The sequence below is a fragment of the Asterias amurensis genome, chromosome 20 (assembly GCF_032118995.1).
Source record: "Asterias amurensis chromosome 20, ASM3211899v1".
NCBI classification, from domain to species: domain Eukaryota; kingdom Metazoa; phylum Echinodermata; class Asteroidea; order Forcipulatida; family Asteriidae; genus Asterias; species Asterias amurensis.
The window spans coordinates 9,350,092-9,372,362 of NC_092667.1; the positions used below are offsets into that span (position 1 = coordinate 9,350,092).

Consider the following 22,271-nt stretch of genomic DNA (forward strand, 5'->3'; position numbering starts at 1 on the left):
CAGCTTCGATGAATTGTTAAATTGAATGATTATTTTGTTAAATCGAATGACGTAAAAGTAGATTTGACTAGTCTTAAAATGAAATCGAATGACCCTTTTTTAGTAGCATTCGATTTCGTGCGAAATAGAATAGGCTGGTGGTTAAACTGGCTGCTCATTTTTGACCGAGAAAACCTATACTAATAATGACAATGGAAGTAAAAGCTTTTTATAGATTGATCGAACGATGATTGATTGAATGATTCATTAATTTAATTATTGATCAATATTTCCAATCGTATTTCTGATGTGTTTCCCTACGATTTCCTGTTTTGTTCTGTTTCAAGCAGTGATCTATCTATGAATGAGCTGACAAAATTTCCAAGTGAACTTCTACGAACCCAAGACAAGGTCGTGCACCTTTACCTCCAACGCAACCACATCACCGTTCTAGACGAAACCATGTTTAAAGGACTTTACTCTCTTGAAAATCTGTAAGTTTGTTTTCTCCATTTTTTTCTCCAGTAATAGAAAGGGTCACTGTTTGGTTGTTACCGGCGTTCTTTGCACTTATATTTGTATTATAACCATTATTCATAAATACCTGGGACAGTTTTCCCACTTTGATTGGCTGAGAGGACATCACGTGGGGGTGTTTAAACGGATAATATAATCAAATCCAGAAGTGTTTAAACACGATAAGCATATATGTGGCCCCTGCGTCAGCATAAGGAGTATACATCTTGGATTTCTGACGCCATAACCATGTCCATTACTTTGTATTTAACCAAACAAGCTGAATTTATCCCTGACAGTTTGAGGGGTCTGAAACTTTAAGGGTAGTGGGTTGTGAATATATATCAGACATTTATTAAACAATTTTTTATTTAAAATCTTTTCGAACAAAACAATACAATTGTTCAAAATGAAAGATCCTGAAAAGTTGAGTGAATGCACTTATGAGATCAATTCAATTCAATACACGTTTATTTCATACTCTTGTTGAGAAAACAAAACAATTGTGAGAATTAGACAGTACCTAGAAATTTAACAAATCTAAAGTGTATTAAATTATACAGAAAAACAATATAAACTAAAAGCAAATAATAAGTTAATAACTAGGAATTAACTATGTACAATACAGGAGCGAGAGCATGAGGTTGTTAGTTAAGCCGTGGCTTATAGACAACAGCCTTTATACAGACAAGAAAACAAACAAACAAACAAACAAACAAACAAACAAACAAACAAACAAACAAACAAACAAACAAACAAACAAACAAACAAACAAACAAACAAACAAATAAACATCGAAGAAGAAACAAGGGCAAGACAATTACACAATGACAATACAAAATGCTGACCACAAAAATACAAAGAGTGTTAAACCAGGCTAACTGAAGACGACAAAAGAAAATAAGTGGAGAGAAAAGCTATGTTACATAGTGGGAGAGGAGGAATCTTTTGTAAAAGATCTTAAATCGACCCACGGACGGCATTGATCTTAAATTGCTAGAGATAGCATTCCAAAGACGTGGACCAGTGAATCGAAGGGTGTTGCTAGAGTAGTGGGTGCGGGTGAAAGGAAGAAACAGGTTATTACGGGATCTGGTTGAGTAGTCATGGACTTCATGAAAAACCGATGTGCAGAATGTGGGAAATGATCGAGGAAGGAGATTATTAGTATATTTGAACATAAAAATGCCAGTTTGAAGTTTATTGATGTCAGTATTAGTAAGGGTGCATAGACGCGCGAAAAGGGGTGCAGAGTGGTCCCGGAAATGAGAAAAAGTGCATTATGCGAATGGCCCTTTTTTGGATAACAGACAAGGCGTTCAATTTACTATTGCTGGTATGCGCCCAGACAATGTTACAATAATTCAAATACGGTATAATAAGAGAGTTGTACAGTAAGCACATAGAGGTAGCTGGAAGAAAGAAGCGGAGTTTAGATAGAACGCCTGTGATTCGGGAAACGGTTTTAGAAATGGAAGAAATGTGTTCAGTCCAGGAAAGGCTTTGATCAATGGTAACGCCCAGAAATTTTGCAGAAGATACCCTGTTGATGGGAATATTGTCAATAACCAATTTAGGCAAGAAAATCTCTAGTGGACGAGCTGACTTGGTAAAGAGAATAAAGTTAGTTTTGTTGTGATTTAAAGAAAGTTTGTTTGCTTTAAACCACGAAGAAATAGAGCAGAGTTCATAGTTGACTGTGTCTATCAAGGAAGTAACGTCCTGGCTAGAGTAAAAGATGGTTGTATCGTCGGCGAAAAGAGTGAAGTTCAGAAGCGAAGAAGAGTTGTGAAGATCATTGATGTAAATCAGAAAAAGCAGTGGCCCAAGGATAGAGCCTTGAGGCACCCCATGCCGGATGTTCTGACGATTAGAGTCACAGCTCATCACTGTAGTGTACTGGTACCTGTTAGAAAGGTAATCAGCAAACCATTGAAGCGGGACACCTCTGATACCGTAGTGGTTTAGTGTGGAAAGAAGAATAGAGCGATCGAGTGTGTCGAAAGCTTTAGAAAGATCAATGAAAACACCAATAGCAGAGAATTTTTTGCTGAACGCATTGGTAATTTTGTCGACAAGCTCAATGAGGGCCATGTCGGTAGAGTGTTTAGATCTAAAGCCATATTGCTGATCGAAAAGAATACGATGGTGGGAAAGGAACTGAGAAAGGCGATTGTAGACAAGCCGCTCTAAGATTTTAGAAAGACAAGGAAGGATGGAAATAGGCTTGTAATTGCTGAATTCCTGCTTATTGCCGTTTTTAAAAATAGGAATGATCTTAGCGACTTTAAGGTTGAGGGGAACATAAGCGGTTAGAAAAGACAGATTAATGATGTAGCTAAGAGGTTCAGCAATGAAAGGAAGAACAGATTTAACTACGGTTGAGCAAATTCCATCAAAACCACAACTGTTGCCGCTTTTCAGCTCGCTGCCAACCTTAATAATTTCCTCTTTGTTCGTAGGGATTAAAAAGAAAGAGGAAGCATTAGGATTGTGCAAGGATTCAGTGTAGTGAGTATTAGTAGGGGAGATATTGTTAGTGAAGGAAGAGCCAATGTTAGTAAAGAAGTTGTTGAAAGTGTCGGCAATTTCACGCGGACTGGACACATGATTATCACCATCCATAAACTCGCTAGGAAGGTTGGTTTCTTCTGTTTTCCAAAGATGCCATTGATCTCTCGCCAAATACCTTTGAGATCATTTTTGGTATGGTCAAGCTTGTCGGCGTAGTATCTTTTTTGGCGAGGCGTATGGTGGCAGTAAGCTTGTTGCGATAGATTTTATAACGCTGCTCATTAGCTATAGTCGGATTTCGAAGAAATCGTTTATGCAGCCTATTTTTGAAGTGACAAGAGCTCACAATAGACTGAGTAATCCATGGCTTGGTTATCTTTTTAGTCCTAACCGTTTTGAGAGTGAGAGGAAAATGAGAATTATAGTGAGAGGAGAATATAGAAAGGAAAGTATCATAAGCAGAGTCCGAGTCCTGAGCTGGATAAACATGACTCCAATTGATGTTACTGAGACATTGTTTGAAGGAACTGATGGAAGTCCTATTAATATCCCTTGACAAGAATGTTTTTTGAAATGAGTCAGAGCTCTCAAGACAAGAGGTAGTGATTTGAAAGAGGGGATAATGATCCGAGATGTCAGAGTACAAAATCCCAGATGTAGTGTCAAGAATAGAATTGGTTAGAATGTTGTCAATTAGTGTGGCAGTGTGAGTAGTGATGCGAGTGGGTTTGGTGATTAAAGGGTGAAAACCACAGCCTAAGGCAGCATTCAAAAAATCGTCCGTGGGCGGGTGATCAGCAAAATCGAGTAGATTAAGATTGAAATCACCCATTATGTAACACAGCTTTCCCTCTTTTGTTATCGTATCCAAGGTAGACTCAAAAACCTTGTTAAAGTTGTCGTACGAAGTACCAGGAGCCCTGTAGACATTTCCCACAATCAGATTACTAGCTTTGTCACGTTGAATTTCAATAAAAATGGACTCAAAGTCATCTTGTGAAGGCATGAGGTCTTCACGAGTCCGAAATTTCATCGAGTTCTTGACGAATAAAGCTACCCCTCCGCCAGGTCTTTGGGAACGGGACGAATGAACTAGATGGAAATTTTCCATGTGGACAAAGGGCGGAGGGTTGCTTTAAACCAGGTTTCAGTGAACCCATAGATGGAGAAGGAATGGTTTAGACTAGAAAAGTAATCTTGGATGTCGAAGAAATGTCTACAGAGACTCCTGGAGTTCATGTAAAAGATGGAAAAGTTACCTGGAGTAGAAATATTTAAATCATTAAACTCATTAGACTCAAAATATCCACATTGATCATCATTAAGTGCATCATCGTCATCAGAGGATAAAATATCAACAAAATCAGCAACAGTTATGTGAAAAGAGACCAACAGAACAACACAAAACAACAAAACAACAAAAAAGTCAATAAGGCAACTGGTGGAGATAACAAAAGAAAAAAGAAAAGAAAAGGTGAACACTACTAATAAAGCCTGGGTGAATGAAACAGGGGAGACTGGGGGACCTTACTCTGAAAAGTAATGGTGAAATACTGCTGAGATGACATGACATAACAGCTTCAATGTAACTCAATATTACTATGATTGATGTTGTGTTATACTGTGCAAATATTTACACCGTTATAAAAAATAGTACAAAACAAATAAGTTTATACAGTTATTATAGTTTGAAATGTTTTACACACTTTGTCTCAATTTCCAATAAACTGTTTTCTATTCATTATAACAAGAAACCTTGTTCATCATTTTATTAAGCTCTTACAGTTTGGCACATACATTGTATAAAGGCCCGGTCACACAGGCCCCGATAACGAGAACGAAAACTAAAACGATAAAAATGCACGCCCTCGATTGGTTGAATGAGCGTGGGCGTATTCTGCGTGGAGCAATTCAACCAATCGCGAGCGTGCATTTTTATCGTTCTCGTTTTCATCACACAGGCCCCGATAACGAGAACGATAACGAGAACAATAACGAGAACAATAAAAATGCACGCCCTCGATTGGTTGAAATGCTCCACGCAATCGAGGGCGTGCATTTTTATCGTTCTAGTTTTCGTTCTCGTTATCGGGGCCTGTGTGACCGGGCCTTTAGCCGTTGGGAGATATGACGGACACAACTACAGCACTGAAAGGCTTAGGTAAATTTGTTTGTATACTCCAAAACCTAACAGTGCACTCCTATCACATCCGCCATTCCTCAAAAAGGCTAATTATTAACGAGACAACAACTCTTGATTTTCTTGCAGATACATCTATCAAAATCCGATAATGCAGATGGCAGACTTTCAGTTTTATGAGACATCCCTAATATTCCTGTAAGTTAATGGACACCAAGTTCCAATTAATTTTGATATTGCAACAGACACAAAAAACACACACAGACCTAAAAATCAATATAAACCTCTAGGTTTCACGTGAAAAGATATGTAAAGGTACAATGAGTGAAAAGGCAGTGGACACTATTGGTAATTATACTCAAAATAATTATTAGCATAAATTCTTACTTGGTAACGAGTAATGGGGAGCTGTTGATGGTTTAACACATTGTGAGAAACGGCTCCCTCTGGAGTAACGTAGATTTCCACAAGTTTTGGCTATATACTGAGAACGACATGACCTGCCACTGTGAGAATTAACCGACAGCACATAGTCAACTTTTTGTATTGATAAAATACCAAAAATAGCAATAGAGTAAGCAATTATTAAACATAATAATGTTGAACATTTCTAGTGCGCCATGTCGATCAACGATGACACTGCTAATATACAATGACACAAGACAACCAACAGTTAGAAGGCTATTGTTTCCGAGATAGATATGTTTTGAGATGAGTTTTGAATTTTGAACAACTATCTGCTTTTCTGAGGTGAAGTGCGACGCTGTTTAAGGAGTGGAGCTGTCTTGGAGGTTTGTACACATGAATTATGTCATTGAAGATGCTATGTCAGATTTTGTGCCGATTTGACCTAAACATTTGGATTTAAAATTCAATAGGTATTTTTATTGGGGTCGAGAAAGTTACAAGCTTTCATTTGAGACATTGCTCGAAAAAGTCCGCCAATTATTAGTAGCAGTGAAATAAAGTGCTCAAAATTAGTTTTTGTCGGGATCCCGACAATATGTCACGTGACCAAATCTTATGTGTTTTATAAGAAACGTTTGGAATTTTTGTCATGGTTTTTGACTATTAAAAGTAAAAGTTGATTTGTTTTTGGTTAGAGCGGGTGATACTCTACTCTTTGAAATACCATTCACTAAAAAAAAAAAAAATATTGCTTAATGTTTGGGGCCAAAAATCTGACATAGCATCTTTGATGTAATCCTGTGATGTACCATTCAGGGAGTGGAAGATCAAGTGGAGAACCTTAAAGATGATGCGGTCCCGAACAGGAAGCCAGTGTAATGCTTGTAGGGTGGGGGTGATATGAGATGAGCCTTTGACACGAGCGACAAGTCTAGCGTCTTAATTCTGGAGGCGTTGAAGTCGATTTATCTGAAACTCGGGAAGGTTGATCAAAATGGCATTGCAGAAATCAAGCAGTGAGGAGATTAATGAGTGGACCATCACCTCGGTTGCCTCCTGAGGTTAAGAACTAATGGATATGAGACAGGTTTCGGAGCTGGTACCTGACAGTCTTTGAAATGCTGGATACTAGGGTCATGTTGAAGTCTATGACAACACCGAGGTTGCGTCATTTTTCAGATGGGTATATTGTGAGGTTTTAATTTTGGTAGGATATTTGGAGATCTTGCTCAACTTCCCCTCGGAGCCTATATGAACTATGTTTTTAGCTCATGGAATTTCAGGTTGTTTTGGTCCATCCATTGTTGGATAGAGATACAATCTTCTAGATGCTGATGGTGTTGACTATAGTTGAGAAGAGGAGTTGATCCCAGCTGATCATTGTGGGACGCCGTGGGTGAGAGCAGTGTTTTTTTTTTGTACCATCAATGGCCACACGCTGGAGACTTCAAACGGTTTTATAGTAAGATGGTGTGGTCAACTGTATCGAATGCTGATGACACGTCGAGAACGATCAGAGCAGGTATGTTGCCTACATCCATCTGCTGCAGAATGTGATCTGTCAAATTAACCAGAAGAGTCTCAACACTGTAATTCTTGTGGAATGCAGATTGATGAGTGGGTTTTGAAAGTTGGGCGAAAGCAGCACACTCCATATAACCTTTGGTAGAAAAGGAAGATTGGAGAGTGGACAAAAATGTTGTGCGGCATGGTGATCCAGACCAGATTTCTTCAGTACAGGGCGAATATTGGCTAATTTCAGGGTGGTGGGAACAATTCCTGTTTTGAAATTGTTGTTTATGATCGCAGTTATGGCAGAAACAATGGCTGCTAGACATTTCCCAGAGGATTCGTAGGCATATGATCCAGATCACATGACTTATTTGGGAGACTTCAGGATCACTGATGTTACTTCCTTTACATGAAGCTGGTCAAAGATTATACATTTGAGTGGTTACCTCAGTTTGAAAGTTGAGGCTTGTAGGTTTGAACAAACAGCAACAACCTTATCTTTGAAGAAGCAGTTGAAGCGATTTGTGAGTGTGAGCAGACAGTCATGATCAGGTATTAAATGCAGATGTCTTCTTTCTGTTCAAGAGTTCATTTTGTGAGCATAAAAGCCTTGTTTGAAACACCGGTGCATTCAATGACTTGGTCAGTGTAATAGGTCTGCTTTGCCGATCGTATCATAGTCTGGACAATGGCCAGCCGTCGATTTCACGAACAGTTAGGACTCGTCTTATCTCGAGTTAAGACGAGTAACTCGTCCTAACTTTGGATTAATCTTAAGGTATGCATACTACAGTGCAGGGTTGTGACTCGTCCTAAAGTCCTACGATTAATCCTAAGTTAGGAAGAGTTTTGTGAAGTCCACCCCTGGTCTAGTAAAAAGCTGTCCAAGGATTTCTAACGTTGTTGTTAGACATTTTCTTTCAAGTTGTTTCCGACGGTTTTTAGCTTGAACTGTTAGGGCCTATCACTGTTATACCATGTTGTGTTAGGCCGTAACTTGAAGACACGGTTGAATGGTTTGAGTTCCGGTAGCCTGTCTTGTATTTTCCATGTGGCAATAATGTTCAAATTGGTTATCATATTGTTGAGCCTCACAAAGCAATTAATAGGCCGGCACCTTTTCCCCTCATATATATTTGAGTACACAAATGCTACTAATATTGGGTAGGCATTAATCTGATTATAAAAAAAAAATCAGGAAATTCTGATGAAATTCACGAGTTGTTTCACGCATTTTCCAATGAGTGAGAGCCCTGTTGGAAGTTTGAATGAGATATGTATGCGAATAATCTGCAATCGTTAATTTATGTTTTGCTACTCTCTCCCTTCTCTGCAGTTTTATGTTTCAGTGCAGTTTATCAGATGTTAGAAAGAGACCGTTTGCTACGAAAGGAAACACTATTAAGCAAATGTAAGTCAAATATTCTTTATCCCCGATGCAATCTCGGTAGATTAGTTGGTAAGACACTGCTCTAGAATTGCAAGGGTCGTGGGTTCGAATCCCACCCGAGTTATACACCTGTTATATTTTTTTCACAGGACTCGGGGAAGTACTGAGTGTACAGTGCTAACACACATCGATGTTTGGGTAAAAAATAAAATAAAATAATACTAAAAATAATAATATTCTTATCTCCGATGCAAATTTAACATCTATTAAGTCAAATATTATCATAAAGTACACAGGCGACTGAATATGGACGGCAATTTTTGGTTTGGCTGAACAATTCTGTTGTGATTCAATTAAAAAAAATAGTTTGAAAGTTTTCATTTTAGTAATGGCTTGCCCCACTATGATTGTCGTTTGCTTGTGTTACATGTTGTGTTTAGAAATTTCCCAATGCTATATCTTATTTCGAAAAATATTGATCTTCGCAATCTCTTATTGAACGGCTTGTTATTTGTATTTGTTTTAATTGACTGATTAGATTGATGCACGGAAATCCAATTAAACAGATTTCCAACACCGTATGGCAGGATTTGAGCCAGGACTGTTACGTGTAAGTACATTAACAGAAACATAAAACCCAGAGACAATCTAACTGTCTGCATTCAAACAAGTAACTTATTATAACAATCGTTGAAACAAAGCGAAACAAACCTCATTCATCTTTATGCTGTGTATTGATGTTCAGGTACACGAATTACTCAGTGAGTTCGTTTAACTTAAGTTTGCGGATTATATTATATAATATGATACTATCATTATTATAATTTTTTTTTTAAGAGACACCAAAATGCTGACAGTGGGATAAAACAAACATAAATCTCTTTCTTTACTTTGTTATATCATTTAGTACTACTTTAGAAATGGACTTTTATCATCCAAAAATTAACAATGTGTGTGTCACTTCCTCGCATCCGCGGGTATTTACATATAAAAATTTACTCACAACCTTTTATTTCTTAGTAATATTGTTATTATTGGTATTATTATTATATTGGTAATTAGTATTCGCATCATTGTTGTCTTCATCATGTCTGTCTTTGTTCTAATTGTCTGTCCGTTCGTTCTTGTCCCCGTTTATGCTCTGTCCCCAGGCATCCCTACAATCATCGGCTTCCAGATGATGCCTCGATACTCTTTTTATTTTGTTCTCACCCTCATTAATTAGCTTTGTTTATGGTTATCCCTTAATAAACATTGTTTGCACTCTGTTTTCATGAAGTATAAAAATAAATATTAGTTTTGAATGAGTTCGCAAAGTTACTTCATTCTGAGTAAATTTCTAAAGAGATTCAAATGTTTTGGTTTGATATTTTTTTGTTCTTCAAATCTTTGCTTTTTTTTCAAGGGAAACCGATTTGATGTTAATTACACCGCTTAAATTAGTTCACACAATCAACAGCAAGTTTTTTTCATCATGGATGTTCGAGCATGACCAATCTATGATCATACCTTTACAACACATACTATCGACTGTTCCTGAAATCCTTACCATTATGCAATACACGTTAACTCCACTGATTGTGTCTGTTCGAATTGATGTTCATCGTAATTGCCGAAGAGCTAGCTTGAAATTGTTTAAATTATTGATTTTTGATTATATCTCCAACATAACTATTAGTGTCAATTTTATACGAAACGATTACATTACCAGCAAATATGTTTTCGTTCCCCTGTTTATTTCCAGTAATGTTAATTTTCTTTATAGATCTGTTGATAACAGTCTCAAAGAAGCACCACGAACGAATCAGACGGACATTATTGTGTAAGTACACAAAATAATGTCAAATTCTATAAGTCTCTCAAAACTACGAATTCCCCACGAAATTAGTTTGTTACATCGAAATATTAACTCGTTCCCTTCGTAAACGAAATACTAGTTCATTTCCGAGCAATATATTTTCTACATACCGAAACTTGTTTTACTGTTCCCTTATAGGGGCTCCGTACAATTGCAATTTGCGCGAGAAATTAATGTTTGTTAAAGGTTAGTCTACCTTTTCGCTGTTATATTTTCCTGTTTTTAGAGTAAGTTTACTCTTTGTTGACTCGCTGCTACATATTCATGTTTGTAGTAGAGTGTGTACTGTATACGTGCGTTGAACACGATTGGAACAAGGCGTAAATCTGGGGTGCGTTCCACTCGCGCAAACGACTCGCAATTGTTCGCGCATAAGTTTTTTGTCTTTTAAATGATTGGTGCGTATACGCGATGTCAACATGGCGGCGCCCTGAAATGAAGATGGCGCGCACCATACGTAGTTTTTTTTTAACTTTGTTTTTGCTGCAATAGTCCTCTTGTTTACATCATTACATCAACTAATTAACTTTGTTATTCCAAATCTGCATTATCATCCACCGAAAATACAATGGAATTATGTTTGTGACAAAGAAATAATACCGTATGCTTGTCCGCCATTTTAAAAACCACTCGCCAACACCTCCGAAGTATGTTCGCCTAAAGTTGCCAACGTTCGCCAACGGTGGCAGCGAACAACTCGTTCCACTTGAAATTGTTGGCGAACGTGCGCAACTGTTGACAACGTTTGCGCGAGTGGAACGCACCCCTTGATGATGATCGAGATAACGAAATAATGTATTACACAGTGTGTTGGTATGGGAAAACACGTTGTCAAGTTGGAAACAACAAACATATGAATTTCAGAACGGTTCAAACTTATATTCGTGAAGTGGGCAGGAAACAGTGGGTTATTATTTGTTCGGTCGTTTCCCGGTAGGGAAGAACTAAAGTGTCAAGTAAAATACGAATTAAAAGCCCCATCAAACTGGAATAAACATTTGTTACCTCGAATTATTTATTCGTTCTCTCGCTATAACAAGTTCGTTCCCTCGGTCCTTCGTCCAACTAATAGAGGGAACGAATTTTCATTGGAATTTAACAATCTAGCCAGGAAAGGAAGCAAGTCAGTCCTACATATTCTAGTTAATTTATTGGATATTTTAGCATTCATTTTTCTGTAAATATTTTTGAAAAAAACTCACAAATACATAAAGTTGTGTTTCGTCAACTGACAGACTGATTGTCAGCACTCTTCGTACCTTAAATAAATATACTCTTTATCTTTGTTAGAATTCCGAAAAAAAAGATTTTTTTTAAAGATACGTTACCAAGTATTTTCTCGTCACTGTACTTCAGACTTAAATGATTACAACGACAACAACAACAATGATACTATGACAACAAACAACAACAGCAACACGACATAATCTTTGTTACAATGTTACTTTCGCAGTGAACTAGTCGGAGATTACTTTATACGTCCGTTTGAGATGCCGTATATAGGAAACAGTTCATTTGCAACAGCGGGTTTTGCGTGCACGAAAAAATCAGATTTGGAACACACATGCACGCCATGTAAGCAGGGAACCTTCGGAATGATGTATGGCTGTGTTAAATGTCCACCAGGTTAGTTTGTTTATTTATTTGTTTATTAAATTATTTATTTATTTTCCTATTTTGTCTTCTCTTGATTGGAGTTATACGACTCCGGGTTTTCACACTCAAAAGTATATCATCATTGGCATTCACAAACAAAACACTCCAAACATTACTTATAAATTAAAGGAACGAAAATAATTAATATATACAGAGTCAAGGTTGCCTAGAGACATATACAACATATATTAATAGTTGCATTTCATTTATTAATACAGCACAGGGTATTATTTCTAGCCCATACATACACAAATTTGTCACCGTCCTTTCGTTCCTTTTCTAAAGTGAGAAAGTGCTTGAGAGTACGTTTGAACTGTAAATTAAAAATAATTAATTTTTTTTATTTTTGTTTACTCTTGATGTGGATTTAAACTACTCCGTTTATTCACCAGCAATGAAACAAGCTCAAATAAACACTGCTATCATATAACGGATACAGTGAGCTACGGGAGGTAATACAAAGAAATTCAATTTGTTAAACTTTAAATAAAAAAAAGAGCTTTACGAGAAGAGGTCTGAGCATTGTGAGTTTGGTGTACGATCCGCTTGGCTTAGTCCGCTTGGCTAAGTTACCGCTAGTTTAGTTTTTTTTTTCTCGAACGCAAGAGGGCGAGCAGGCGGCAGGAAAAGGGAGACAGATGCATGCATCGCTGAATGAAAGCTGGATCAGAAAGGTTAGATTTTGTTTATAAACGGAGATTTGTTTGTAAGCAAATTAATTTGATTGCATTTCAAGGAAGGGACATTTTGGTTTTGTACTTTGTTGTCGAACCTCTAGTAGTGTTGTTTGAACCGTTTCATCTCGTTTGATATTGTAACGATTAGCTCATGTCATTTAAAACCATATGATACAGCTGGGAGAACCATGGAGGAAGAAAACTGAACATTGAGATTGACACCAAATACACGTTCAAAAATAAATCGTGAGGAGAAAGGTAGTGCATCAGTTTAATCAAAAGCATTTAACAAATTGTGTGGCAATATCTTTTTTAGTGCACTCACAGTGTGAAGACAATAAAGCCTACTTTTTGAAAGCAAGTTTATCAGAAAAGCTAGTATTGTAACTAGACCGTCCATGTTCACCCTATCGAGGAACCAAACAAATTGTTTTGTTTTAAAATAAGTCTCTCAAATGTGCCAAGATGGTGTAAACAACTGATTACCAACCACTCGCATCTTCTAAGAATATTTGAATGAAATTGCAGATTTAACCCTTGAGTGATATTAACATGTAGCCACAAAATATAACTTCTCATGTTCATGTACAACATATATCAAGTCTTTGTCGAGGTTTATTGTCGAAACTATGTGAATTTAACTTGTTTATTTGGAAATAAAGTTTTTAAGGAAATATTTTAAAACTGTTGTTTTTACTTTTTCCCCTGCTGGTTCAGAAATCTAGCATCTAGGTTTTTAAATCATTCAACGGGTTAAGGTTAAATCTGTTAAGATTTGAAAGAAAAAAAAATATTCAATGGGATTGATTTAATTAATCCTCCAAAGACTATTTTTCTTTTTCTTTTGAAAGATTAATTAAACCCACGCTGATTGGTCCCTAACCACACTCCTTGAAAGTTTTAAAATTGAATCCTGAGTGTATGCACGGATTGTGTACTGTGATGCACTATGAGAAGCGATAAAGGACATGTACGTGAGCAAAGGAATCGGCATAGTCACAATCAGCGGTTATTGTGTTCAGCGTGTTGCTGTTAAAATCTGCCGTGACACTGGGCTTTCTTCCAATCGTTTATATCGTATTGTTTAAGATGGGTTTAGCATTTGCTAATCTCTGTATCTGTATCTGTATTGTTGAGCCGGCAAACAAATGTCTAAAGACACATCACGCCAGCTTTGCGCATTGTGTGGATGGGATGGCTTAATTTTCGAAGTGGTTAGCGAGAGTGTCTTTGAAGATATCTAATGAGTTGCTGGAAATCACACTACCGGGTAAGGCGTTCCAGTCCTTGATGGTGGCCGGAAAAAAACTGTTGCCGTAGATTTTGGTCGAGTGACGAAGTTAATGAAATTGGAGATTGTGTTTTCTGGAGGGTCGAGTGGAATGTTGAGCAAAGTCTTGAAGAGGGATTTCAACTAAGTTATTGACGAGTTTGTAAAACATAGCTAGTCTTCTAGCTTTCCTTCTTATTTCTAGTGGTTTCCAGCTAAGTTCTTCTAGTATACTGGTGACTGTACCTGGCGTTCTACTGTAATTATTTGTGGTGAAGCGAGCTGCTTGTCTTTGAATTCTTCCCAGGGCTTGACAGTTTTTTTTTACTATGTGGGTCCCATGCTGCTGTGGCATACTCTAGGATGGGACGAGCCAAACTTGTGTAGGCTAGTGATTTTACACGAACAGGGCATTTGTTGAGGTTCCTTTTGATGAAACCAAGTACTTGTTGGGCTTTCTTAGTAGCTGAAGCTGTTTGAACATCCCAGTTTAACGTGTTGGTGATATGAACGCCAAGATACGTGTGAGATTCCACAGATTCCAGTTGTTTGCCACAAAAGGTATATATGTAGCTGGTGGGGGTGACTTTTCTTGAAGCAATTGTCATAGTAAAACACTTGCTGGGGTTGAATTGCATGAACCAAGTGTCTTGCCATTCTTCAAGTCGCTTCAGGTCATCTTGTAGAATTGATCTATCCTGAGCTGACTTTATTGGTGTGTACAAGAGACAGTCATCTGCAAACAACCGTGATGAAGAGATTAGTTTGCTAGGAAGATCGTTTATGTATGCCAAAAACATAAGCGGTCCGAGGACAGTCCCTTGAGGTACGCCCGAGGTGACGGCAACAGATGAGGATGAAGCCCTATTTACGACAACTTGTTGAGTTCTTCCAATGAGAAATAATTCTCTCATCGACATTGTTAGTGCCAGTGTCTTTAAGTTAACTTATAATAAAGTTTTTGTTACTCATTGCGGTTTTTTGTCCCACACTCTTGAATTGTCTCTTTCAAACGGAATTAACACATTTCCCACCATTCGGCGAGGGAATTATAATATTTTTTTTTACTTCTCAAAAACTCCTAAAAGTTGGTAATGCGAAAAAATTCATTCAGTGTCTTCCAGCAAAGAGTTTTTGCAAAACCAACGACCTTGGCCGTGGGGAGTGTTAATATCATCTAATTTGAGCCCGATAAATTGATGGCTAAAAAAACGAAATGAGTTAGAGAGACGTCATTTACATGGTTTATGAGGTTCAAAGAAACAAACATGAAATCGACTATATGAGCTTGTTTTCATCCTTTGTGAAAATGTGTATAACCATGTTGGACAGGCTGAACAGTGCGCCAACAATCTATAAGATATTTTTCTTGTAACACATTTGTTTAAGTCACCTGGAAAGAGATTTTTTTTTGTTCTTTCAAACATAAGAGTATATGCTTACGAACAATAAAACATTTTTTTTAGTAATTGTTTGTCACGATTTATATGTTAAAAAAAATATATAAAGTTGTTTGGGGGCTGACTCCGCCTACCCCTTATGTGACGTCAATCAAGGCAGACTTTGCCTGCAATGCGTATAGTAAACACACGTGCAAAGTACAAGTACGTCCAAGCCGTGAATTGGTACATTTCAAAAAGTGTTTTTCTGCATTCAGCAGCAATACACCTGGTCGGCATTGCCGGAAAAAAAAACCAATATATTTTTTTTGAAACGTACAAACTCACGACTTGGTCCGTACATGTACTTTGCAATTGTGTTTACTCTACGCTTTACAGGCAAAGTCTGCCTCGATTGACGTCACGAACAGTGCCCTCTCGGGTCGGGGTCTACTCTTAAATTTGTAAATAACATAAGAACTGATTTTTTAAAACCTTAGTTAACTGTTTATTCACATTCAACTCATCAAAACACATATATTAGTGACAATAGCTTTATTTTGAAAAAATACCACTTCCAGGTGACTTTAAAACCGTTTTGCTTACATCCCTGTTGTTTGTTGTCAAGATTGCAAATGAAATCTCCACCAATAATCCACTCGTCAAAACTTGTGATTTGATCGCTAAAACTATCGAAGAATTCGGTACGTTCATAAATCTGAATAGGAGCGTAAACAGGGACAACGTAAAATGTATTATCATTCCATACCATGCGGGCTTTGATCCATCTTCCCTCACCATCGGTGACAATGTTGGTGATGTTAAGATTGATCTTGTTGGAAGTCAGTATAGCTACTCCTCTATACTCTGTCTATTGCCGTGACTGAAATACATGTTACCCTGCCACCCAATCGTGTTCATTATTGAGGTTGTGTGTCTCCTGCAGTAACAAGTCAAAAAGCACATTTCTTTTGAGATCACTAATATTTCTTAAACCGTTAACATTTAAAATAGCAATTGACAAAAACTCATAAGGAGTAGAAGTTTGAACCAGTTCGTTGGAATAAAGAGGGGTTATACTGTTGGTGCCCCGACCACAAAGGCAGATTTAGTCAATAACGAAAGAGCCCGTCTATACCATGGGATGAATGAGCTGATCCTCATTCAGCTCATCGTTTAGACATCCGGCGCTTTTACCATACCAACAAAAAACAACTTGCTGCCATATTCGTCGATAATGTAATCGTCATCAACCAATCACCCGTGCAGGAAAACCATGCTGTCAAATAGTTGATTTTTTCGTAATGGCAGTTTTGGATTAACGGTGGAAATCGCTGTATCCTGACTGGACTAGGTACGATCAGGTCTCGCTTTTAACATTTCCAGGTAGAATATGAAATAATCTATCCATACATAATTGGGGACTGTTCATGACTGCCGACATTCATAACGGGAAAATTTGCCGTGTTTTTTGTGACTTGTTTTCTCTGTTTTTGAAGCCATTTTCTACGTACAAATTTCTCTTTTTAAAATTTTAGTTGCACCTATTTGTTTTATACATAACGACAGATAATATGCTCTTCGTTTCAATTTACTTGCACATTATTTTGGTTGAGACTTTTCAAAAAAGGCTGAAAATGACCGAATTCCAGAAGCCTTTTTGACTAATTAATATTCACACTGAGGTCACGCACGAAAAACGATGCATACTCTGCAGATAAATCACAAAGGAAGTTAGTGACCTGCGGGTAGACTGTCTGCGCATCTTGTTGATTGGGCTGGTCCCCTTGCTTTCTCCAGGTGACTTCTTTTTCACAGTATTGCCTTTCATAGCCTCATCCCAAAAGCTCATCTTTTGAGGTTTGTTCTTTTTGTGCGCTGGTTTCTTTGGATTGGTTAGGTTGAGTGAGGATTTCAGCGAATGATTTCTTTTTCGAGGTTGAATTTCGGGGTACAGGAGTATTCGTCCTCTGATTCGCTGTTTGCTTTCCTCTTGGCGTACTTGTTGTGTACAAGCTTTCTCTTGTTCTTCATCATCGTGCCAAGATAACCTGTGCTGAATGCTATTGCAACTCAAACAACGGCCTCGACATTGGCAATCACGGGCAAGATGGCCTGGTTTGTCGCATACTTTGCACGTCTTCTGTTGACCTCGATACCTAACTGGGAATGTGAAGCCTCCAATGTTGATGTAGCTATAGGAATCGGTCTTTTCATGTTCTTTATCATGCAACTCGTGACGCCGGTGTCAATATTCTTGCCGAAGTCATGAAGTTGACGACGGATGTTAGCAACCGTGTCATAGAAGGTCAAAGCAGTGACTACAATGTTGTCTGCCATCTCATACGGAGCTTTAACATACACAACTGCTGAGTTCTGTACATTCGGTTTCTCGCATGGTATTAAAAAAAAAAATAAGCATGAGTTCCTGTTGTGCTGTTTTTTCACAGTGCTGTTCGTTGTCGAAGGTAACGTTGTTACCAACCATATTCAAGTGGTGCTATACATTTTATTGTGTTGTCCCGAGTTCTTTGTTGATTGCATAATAGATGTTGGGGAACGGCGTCTTTCAAATGGCGTGTGTTGAAACGAATGGTGTTCATACGTTTCAATGCACCGTGGTTCGATTCCTTGTTGTTTATGTTGGCTACCTGTACTGCCAACTCAGAATGTCAAAAACACAGTCAAAAAGACCGTTTATCTATTTAAAGAGACACCAGATAATGGCTATAATGTGTATGTCACTTACTTGGTAGAAATGTCTTGATCCCGTAGACCCAAGGAATCCAAAATAGGAAACACGTTAACTGTTTTTGTTTCTTCTTCTTTTGTTTTTTTTTTTTTTTTTTTTTGTGGGGGGGGGGGGATGGGGGGAGGAGGATTTCTTACCTTTTGTCTATTAATGAGTCTTCAAGTTCTAACATACTGTCAAATGGAGTGAAAAGGAACGGGGGTGTCGTGGCCGAGCGTATAATAGCACCGAATTCAAGCCCTGGTGATTCTGTTCAGCGGAGTGTGGGTTCGAATCCCGGTCGTTACACTTGTGTCCCTGAGCAAGTGATTTCTTTCCACCCAGGGGGTAAATAGGTACCTGTGAGGGCAAAGTTGGTTCTTGTGATTGATTAGCCTTGATTGCGCTACATTATTGGCGGCACAGGCTGTATACTCCACAGGGAGCTGAGATGGTTTAAGGAATGATTTAAGGCCCAGTGATGACCACGGGTAATAATGTTGAAGGACATGAACGCTATTCAAGAAGCCACTATTATTATTATATCGGAAATCTTAATAAGTCTTTAAGTGTCTGTGTAGGCCCTACTTTGTGTAGAACATGATTACAAAATAATTATTGTCATTTTACGAAAACGGCAAATCCAAGTAATATAAGGGTCGTGGCAGCGTGTTTTAATCGCCGTTCATCAGGCCGCAATATTTGAGAACGGAGACCCAAAATCGTAAATACGAGAAATATTCATGATGTGCAAAATGGTAAAACCAGTTCATGACCAAACTTTATGGTCCTTCACAGTGTGACGAAGAGCAGATACAGTACACCTGTCTCACTCGGGGTGTCATTCTTATTCGCAATATTAATTGTCTAAATTGGCAAGTGTTCTCAACAAACTCTCTAAAACATTTGTAAAGTATCAGCCCTTCCGTAACGGTGGCAAAGCATTGGTAGACCAGTTGTAACATTATCAACACATTACAATTCTTTACCAAACGTTACCAATGGCTTACCAACGCTTATCAAAATCGACGGCGAATGACCGTCTTCGCATCATTCGCCGAAATTTAGAAAGGGCTTTCTAAATGACCGATCTTCGTAAGATCATGATTATTTCGTAACATATTCGTAAAATAAGGACAGGTCGAGGGATGACCAAGTACGACCGATAAAATATTCACTTAATAATCGCATCTTTTGGGCAAATTCGACGCGTGTTTCAAATATTTATATTCGCAAGAATATTGGCAACAGTGTGAGTACAGCATCAACGTTGTTCTAAAGGTACATCTGTTTTCTCCACAGGTGGGTTTTACCAGAGCAAAACTGGTCAGTATGCGTTAGACGGTTTGAACTGTGAAATATGCAACAAAGGAACTTACGTCTCGCCTGAAGCTGCACCTGGTACGATAGCTACTGATTGCGAGGTGTGTCCAACAGGAACAGATAAAAGTACCGCTGCAGGGTTCCGGGCTTGTCCGTGTGTGGACAACTATTACCGCACTGACCGGTTTGGCGAATGCCATCAGTGTCCCCACGAAGGGATCAACTGCTCCGGGGAATATCAACATCTTCGTCCGGGCTACTGGTGGACGTGGAACTGGACCTCACAAGAAAACCAGATTTTGCTGGAAAACCACGATTCCTATATGAATTTCGTCAGCAATATACGAATTAAGAACGATTCGTATGACAGAAAGGCGCAGAGATTTAGAGGTAAATTACCCCAGGTACACAAATGTTCCCGCGACGACGTGTGCCCAAATGGTGAAATCGGTATCGACTCAACTTGCAGTGAAGGCTACAAGGGCTGGCTCTGTTCCGAATGTGCAAACAAATATTACTCTTGGCTTGGTCATTGTTTGAATTGCCCAGATTGGCCGTTGTTTGCTGTAGAAGTGTTCTGCATCTTTGTTGTTGTCTGCATCATAGTCGGTTTCTTTGTGTGGGATGCATATAGAAGGCATCGTCGGAATGAACGAAATATTTTGAGCATCTTTTTAGCACGTGGGAAAATCATAGTTGGTTTTTGCCAGGTCATGGGGGAAATTTTCTCTGCCCTAGACGACATTCCATGGCCCACAAATTTGCAGACATTGGGTTCATTCTTTAAGACAATGGAGGTTAGCTTAGTTAGTTGGTTGATTAGTCCTAGATGTTTTATTCCGGATTTCACCTACCCCAATATTTACATTGAATTCTTGCTTGGATTCATCTTCATCATAGCGGTTGTTGTGTCCGCCTTTTGTTATTACGTGTTCAGAAAACGTCTCTTAACAACGGCGCAAGGGTTGTCTTCACGGTTCAGAGATGATCTCAGTAAAAGTAAACAAAGATGTTTCTTGATTGTTGTCATTTTGCTCTTCCTGTCGTACCCAAGCGTTTGCAGTGTTATAATTAGCCTGTTGCCAACGGGGTGTAAGCTGTTTTTCCTGGATGAGGATAAAGAACTCAACATCACCTTGCTGAGGTATGATTACGCAATCGACTGCGAGGGCCGAGATCATTCATTTTACAACTATGCCGCCCAGACAGCTATGGTGTACGTTGTGGGTTTCCCGCTCGTATTGTTCATACTTCTTTGGTGCAGCAAAACAAAGGTCAGTGGTGACGAAGACCAAGCATCTGTTTCGAGTCAGAACTCAAGTCTAGTGCTACCCGATGTCGCCCAAGGTACGACAGTTGATACCAACGGCCTTGTCACAGAGTCAGAAGGGACCTTCATTCACCTATCGAGTGATACTGCAGAGCCAGATACAAACATCAGCTGGAAGAGTTTTCTGTGTGAAAACTACAAAGCTGAGTTCTGGTACTGGGAGATCATTGAACTTACCCGTAAGATCCTGCAGACGCTCTTCATACTGCTGTTCGGACCCGAGGACCACTTCACACTCTTTGTGTCTGTCTTCTTGTCTGTCTTCTTCCTGCTCATCCACGCCTACCTGAAACCAATGAAGGATGCAATTGAACAGCGGCTTCAGTTGTGCTCGCTTGGTATCATCTTCATAAACATGCTGGCGGCGTCCTTGCTCCTCATGCCAAATGACGATGGGCCAATTGTAGATGATAGAAAGGGAGTTCTTTCAACTGCGTTGGTTCTTCTGAATCTCAGCATTATTGTTTTCGTTGCAAGTAAGTAGACAATTGGGTTTATCACAAATGCAGTTTTATTTTATTTCTAATGTGTGTTGTTTTCTTGCATGAGCGGCAAAACAACGTCAATCTAAAAAGAAATCCGTAAAAAACACACATTTTGAAACGGGGTCGTCAACATTTTACGAAGCAAGCAGTGTATGTGTACCCATAAGTTAGATTGACGATAAAATGAAAAAAAAAAGTGATCAAAAGATTCTATGAGACAATCTATAAGATAACTTATAATCAGCTACACGATTCGCCAATTAATAATAATAATAACAAGTTCTTATATAGCGCATTTCACAATAAACCGTATCAATGCGCTTTACATTAGTCCCCTGGTCATTGGGCCAATAAACATCCCTTTAATCTTTCTCAGCTCCCATTTAGGGAGTATACAGCCCCGAGCTGCCGTGGCGCTCCGAAAGCTTTTCATTCACAATATCACTTCTACCCTCGCAGGTACCCATTTATACCCCTGGATGAAGAGAAGCAATTATAGTAAAGTATCTTGCTCAAGGACACAAGTGTCACGACCGGGATTCGAACCCACACTCCGGTGAATTAGCACCAGATCTTGAATTCGATGCTCTTAACCACTCGGCCGCGACACTCAATTGATGAACATTATTTCCCGTCACACCGGTGCCACGCAAGGTTGTTGCCGATAATGCGTCCGTTGAAGAGCCCTATTTTGACCATTAAAACTTCCTAAGTCGCATACACAGAAACTCTAGACTCTACAGAGAGTACATTGGGGGGGGGGGGGGGGGCGCTGTGTACATAAACAAACTCACACAAAATATGAAGCCTTGCTTTTAAATTGTTCTACACTTACACCATTCGTATGTTCTTGTATTTCAGTAAGCTCCGTCTTCACGGGCATCAAGACTCTTTCGAGACATGGATGCTTTGCTTGTATCAGGAATTCATCGGTGCATATGTACAGATGGTGCCGAAGACGCTACACGAGGGAGCCAGATGACTATCTGGACGACGAACACTCTTCAATGTTTGACGAACAGGATGAGCAGACCAATGAAGACCAAGACGCTACATCAGTGGTTCCAGTGACTGAGACACTATTGTTGGCCTGACAGTTTAGT

The 22,271-nt window shown here is 38.7% G+C and overlaps 1 protein-coding gene across 6 annotated transcripts in view; it reads left to right on the forward strand.

The window, feature by feature from the left end:
• Positions 1 to 22,271, forward strand: part of LOC139952172 (uncharacterized) — a 76,111-nt gene extending 53,840 nt beyond the window's left edge. For all 6 annotated transcript variants that reach the window (XM_071951194.1, XM_071951192.1, XM_071951191.1 and 3 more), the window contains 8 exons: positions 330 to 473; positions 5,279 to 5,347; positions 8,406 to 8,480; positions 8,998 to 9,069; positions 10,225 to 10,281; positions 11,771 to 11,943; positions 19,333 to 21,159; positions 22,030 to 22,271. In XM_071951194.1, the coding sequence (XP_071807295.1) occupies positions 330 to 473; positions 5,279 to 5,347; positions 8,406 to 8,480; positions 8,998 to 9,069; positions 10,225 to 10,281; positions 11,771 to 11,943; positions 19,333 to 21,159; positions 22,030 to 22,262 (2,650 nt within the window). In that variant the 3' untranslated portion in view covers positions 22,263 to 22,271. The remainder of the gene's footprint in view (positions 1 to 329; positions 474 to 5,278; positions 5,348 to 8,405; positions 8,481 to 8,997; positions 9,070 to 10,224; positions 10,282 to 11,770; positions 11,944 to 19,332; positions 21,160 to 22,029) is intronic.